The 5,590-nt window shown below is 40.3% G+C and overlaps 1 protein-coding gene across 1 annotated transcript; it reads left to right on the top strand.

The window, feature by feature from the left end:
* Positions 1-1,189: 1,189 nt before the first annotated feature.
* LOC147737364 (uncharacterized) lies at positions 1,190-5,038 on the top strand. Its single transcript, XM_086927010.1, has one exon. It carries the CDS (start codon positions 2,574-2,576, stop codon positions 3,426-3,428), a length of 855 nt encoding a protein of 284 aa, XP_086783136.1. The 5' UTR covers positions 1,190-2,573; the 3' UTR covers positions 3,429-5,038.
* Positions 5,039-5,590: the final 552 nt, after the last annotated feature.

Genomic DNA, 5,590 nt, shown 5'->3' with positions numbered 1-5,590 from the left:
GGCAGGTGCTGTTCTTACTCATGTCTATCCCTCTCCTCCTATTATCAGGTTCCTTCTCCCTGTTCTGATCCCCTCTTCTCTAGTGGCTTTTAGGAGTAACATGAATACAGTACAGGTGCAGTTCATTCACCCAATGGGCATGTGCTCTCAGCCCTAAGTGTTTATCCCCTTCACAGGATGAGTCAGTCCTTTCAGGGTAACTTTCCATCTGCCCAGCACTCGAAGGGCATACCTGCACACTTGAGGGAGCAGTGGCCTACCAGCAGGCTTTTGTCAAGCTCTTTCGACCTGGGTGCATGTCTGCATTCAGTAGGGCACCCACTCCTCCTTTTCGTTGCAGTTGCCTGAAGATCAGCAGTCCCGAAGGTATAGCGGTCACACCTGGCCTGTTGGTAAGTGCAGCCCATCTGGACCTTCCCCCCATCAGCAATTTAGCCCAAATTGTGGCCGGCTGGACCACAGGCGTAGCCTCAGGCAGGGGTTTCAACACGTGGGCAGTTCTAACAGGGCAAAGCATTGTATGTTCCCCCAGTTAGTAAAAAAAACAGCATACGTCTTGGCTGCTTTATGCTACAGCCAAAGTCTTCTGCAGCTTTTCCGTCTAATTTTTCAGTCTGCAAAAAAATGATATCCTGTTTTTCTGCACCCGGTAAATCCAGGTGCAGAAAAACCTCACAACTGATAATCAGGTGGAATGAAATGAACAGATGAAAGTACGCCTTAATTTCATTGCGCTTGGTTCGTAATCAGGGCCATAGTTGAGGGATAGGTCTAGGCATAGGCCTTGGAACACACAGTAGATCAGGGTGAAGCTGGGGCTATCAATCGAAATCCTGGATATCAGAGACAAGTAGTGGGTAACTCAGGGCAGGGGAAAACGACTGTTATCCAATAAGGGGACATTCCCGTTCCAGAAATCTACATTACAAATGAATTAATAGTAATATATATATCTGTTTTGTGCCAGCGCATTTGACTTTAAAAATTGACAGGGTACATGTACCCTTTATGAACTAATTAAAATTGTGAAAAGTCAAAAAATCCTCTCAGGTTACCATTCTACTCTTTGCTGTGTCGGAAAACTAGCTCAAATTTTTCAAAATTCTATATTGATTTGGCTTGTGAATTATATTTTTGCAAAACTACACGTATTAACTATTTTATTTTAATATTACAGGTGATTGAAATTATGAACGAAGAAAGCAAGATTTAGCACCAGGCAACTGAAGGCCGATACCATAAGAAGGATTGTTTTGAAAAAATTAAGGATATCCAGCGTTCTGAGTTTGAAACTGTTTCCAAAATCTAGGTGTGGTGAGGAACCTTACGCTGATAAAAGTACTGTTCCTGTAAGTGAATTTTCCAACTTTGTGTTTCATTAACCCAGAACAGAACCATATCTGAGCACACAGCATCAGAAATAATGTGGAAAGATCAGTCACTTCAGCATCCTCATCTGAAATATTACCAGAAAGACAAATTGCCTCAGCATGACAGAATAATGTTCATCTAAAGACTCATCCAATTCCCGAGAAGAAGCACACGCTGGTTAAAAGAAAGTTATAACAAAAGGTTTCTTCTGCATACCATTAAAGAAAAGACTCTGAAAGAAGACTCTGAAGCTTACAGGTGCAACAGCCAAAAGCACAGAAATTCAAAATCACCCTTGCTCAACAACCAGTTTTAACTACTGGTGCAACTTTGAGACTTTCTGCCTCTGAATATAACACCTCGAGCAACTCTCCTCACTTTAACAAAACCCTTAAAAATTCACCACTTTATTTTGTTCAAGACCATCGCACATATATGTTTCCTTTTTATTCGGTACTGTTCTGTAATTCTATGTAAATTGCCTCAACATTATCTGTTGTGCAGGAGTGATGTGTAAAACTTTTGAATATAGAACGAATTAAGTGAACACCGTGGTGCTATATGTAATGTAAATAGATCCCCATCATCTGAACAACTAGAAACTTGGCACCAAACACAGGAAGGTTAACAGGAACTGATGTTCTGCGACTGATGATCACAATACTACTGCGCATGTTCTGACGTCCTTAGTTACCACCATTATGTCAGTGCAAAAAGGTACTTAACGTTTAATCATTAAATATCTGATTAATACCTTATCACTGCTTTGCTAAGAACCTAACAAATGAATGTGAGAAAAACTTCGGATACAAAATAAGTTGCTGCCGGACAGGCCATAACCTAAAGCCCAATATACTCCGCGAAAAACATTTTGGCTGGTGCTATAGATCTGCTTCCATATATATTTTGCTCAATTCAAGTGTTAAGATTACATACAATTTCATTTAGAGATTAATGCTGAACATTATTTAAAAAAGCCCAGACTCTAGAATCTGGTTCACTCTTACCATTGCATATAAGCAAGAGAAAACCAAACCTGGAGCATTAACTCTAGAAATAAATATTATAAAAACATGGACTGCAAGAACTAAATCAGTCTTTACACCAGCTTCGCTCATCGCACAGTAACCCAAACTAGGGAAAAAAGATATAAGTGGCAAAAAATATTTAGCAGAAAATCTCACTGCACTGAACATGTGAGAATGCACACTAGGGAAAAACTCTCTCAGTGCCCTGAATGCCCGAAAAGTTTCAGCCGTAAATCTTATCTCACTGAGCATTTGAGAATTCACACTGGGGAAAAACCTTATCAGTGCTCTGAATGCCAGCGAAGGTTTTATATTAAACAGAGTCTTTTCCGACATGCAATAATCCACTCTAGGGAAAAACCTTATCAGTGCTCTGAATGCCAAAAGAATTTCAAACGTAATTTTCTTCTAACTGCACATCTGAGAATCCATACTGGGGAAAAACCTTATCAGTGCTCTGAATGCCAGCAAAGGTTTCGTACTAAACAGAGTCTTTCTCGACATGCAGTATCCCACACTGGGGAAAAACCTTATCAGTGCTCTGAATGCCAGAAATGTTTTAGTGAAAAAAGAAGTCTCACCCTCCATACAAGAACCCACACTGGGGAAAAACCTTATCAGTGCTCTGAATGCCAGAAATATTTCCGTGACCAAAGTGGTCTCACTCAGCATACAAGGACCCACACTGGGGAAAAACCCTTTCAGTGCTCTGAATGCCAGAAATGTTTCAGTGGCAAAAGCAGACTCACTAAACATACAAGAATCCACACCGGGGAAAAACCTTACCAGTGCCCTGAATGCCAGAAATGTTTCAGTGAAAAAGGCACTCTTATTCAGCATACAAGAATCCACACTGGGGAAAAACCTTATCAGTGCTCTGAATGCCAAAAATATTTCAGTACCCAAAGCAGTCTCGGCCAGCACACAAGAAACCACGCTCAGAAAAAACCTTATCAATGCTCTGAATGCCAAAAATGCTTCAGTGGAAAAAAAAGTTTCACTCACCATACAAGAACCCACACTGGCTAAAAAGCCAAAAGTGCTCCGAATGCCAGAAATGTGTCCGTGCCCGAAGAAGTTTCACTCAGCCTACAGGACCCCACACTGGGGAAAAAACCTTATCAGTGCTCTGACTGCCATACATGTTTCAGTGACAAAAGCAGTCTCATTCAGCATACAAGATCTGACCCTGGGAAAAAAACATATGAGTGGTCTGAATGCCAGAAATATTTCAATGACCAAAGTGGTCTCACTAAACATACAAGAACCCACACTAGGGATAAACCTTATCAGTGGTTTTAATGCCAAACATATTTTAGCCATAAATCTCTTACTGAACATGTGAGAATCCACACTGGGGAAAACCCTTATCACTGCTCTGAAAGGCATACAAGATTGAGAGTTGAGATTGTTACAAGTACCATATCAAACACACATGCTCCAAAATGATCATCAGTGCTCTGAAGGCCATAAAAGCTACAATTTTAAACACAATCGCACTCTACATGAGCAAACAGACAGAGAAAAGTGAATGACAGAAATACCTCTCTAAACATGGGAGACTCCATTCTGGGGACTGCCGGAAAAGATTCATTCAGAAAAGGTATCTCATTCTTCATCAGAGACTCCACAGTGGGGAAAAACGTTTTCATTGCTCCGAATGCCAGAAAAGCTTCTATCTGAAAGCCATTCTTATGTAACATGAGAGAATCCACACTGGGGATAATCCTTATGAGTCCTCGAAATACAAGTAAACTTGTGGTTACAAATTACTTCTCACTTGACATGAACAAACGCACACAGGGAAAAAGCCTGATGGATGTTCTGAATGTCAGATAAGGTTTAGTTTCGAATACAGTCTCTTTCCACGTGAGAGAATTTACTCTGGACTAAAGCCTTATACATACTCTGAATGCCAGAAAAGTTTCAGTCAGAAAGTCAGTCTCACTATAAATGCTTCCACACCAGGTGAATAGGAAGCCGGATCCTGAGTTGCTGAACAGCTTCTAAAGCGACCTCACTTTACATAAAGAGCGAAAATTGTAGTTGCAATAGGAATAATCAAACAAGTCTTGCAGGATAACTTAGGCTGCCCACATGCAACCTCCGGAGAAATATCAGGGTTTGAAAAAATCAACTACGTGCCACAAAATCCGTAATTTAAGTATCGGAAAGTAACAATGCTCTGAAGGTCTCTACTTCATTCAGAAATGTTAGTGCTTGAAAAAAATCAACAAATTGCCACAAAATTCACAATATGAATGTATTAAATGTTTTCAACCCCAATGGTTTCTACTCACCCTTGTTTGTTAACATATGACTAAAATATATATTTTAGGTGCAGTGTTTTGTACACTTGTTAACATTATTGAATATAGAATTTTCATCATAAGATACAGCAGCAGTAAAACGTAACAAACAAGTTACGTTTGATAATGCTCTTCCTGGTGGATACTTCTTTACCTGCAGATTTCTCACCAGGAGCCCGACTGAATCCTGAAAGTTGAAAGCAGTATTGCAGCACCTTCGTAGATGACTTTGTACAGCTCATTGTCGATGTCATTCTGCTCCAGAAGTGATGATTGGAGCTGCATATAATCACTACCCATGAGAATAAACACTGGGGTCCGAGGGTTTCATTATCTCACTGGCCTGTATCACATATGCAGGCCTGGGCAGCTGTTAATTCACCATTTGTATCAAGAGTAGAATTCAGACTAGGCCTTTTCCTTTCTAATAACTCAAATCGTATTCTCAGCAGCAAGTGTGTATATAGACATATTTGAGTGATGACGGTGTGGTGCTCAAGGTGAAAGGGATATGATAGAACAATCTGATCCACATATACACAGAAACAGGGCTGAACATTATTTTTGTACAATACAAGTTAAGCAAAGCTGATTCTTAGAAGACATAGTTCATGTGAAATAGTCCCTGTATAGTTGATGTTTCAACTATTCCAGTTAATCAGTTAATTATCATGGTCTCATCAGTACATTAGCTTGCCACCTCTCCTGTATACTGCTCACACTGTATTCATTACTCCTCAGTAAAGGATCTTCTGTATCACAGGCCAGCATTCCCAGGAGGAAGTCAAATTCAACGAAGCAGTTCCAGCGCCCCGTTTGCTTGACCAAACACCTGAAGCCATTGAATCTTCTGCTTGCTGTCAAACAAGTTTAAGTCTGATA

This window comes from Lissotriton vulgaris, chromosome 1_1, assembly GCF_964263255.1.
Source record: "Lissotriton vulgaris chromosome 1_1, aLisVul1.2, whole genome shotgun sequence".
NCBI classification, from domain to species: Eukaryota; Metazoa; Chordata; class Amphibia; order Caudata; family Salamandridae; genus Lissotriton; species Lissotriton vulgaris.
This window is presented reverse-complemented; position numbering and strand designations above follow the sequence as displayed.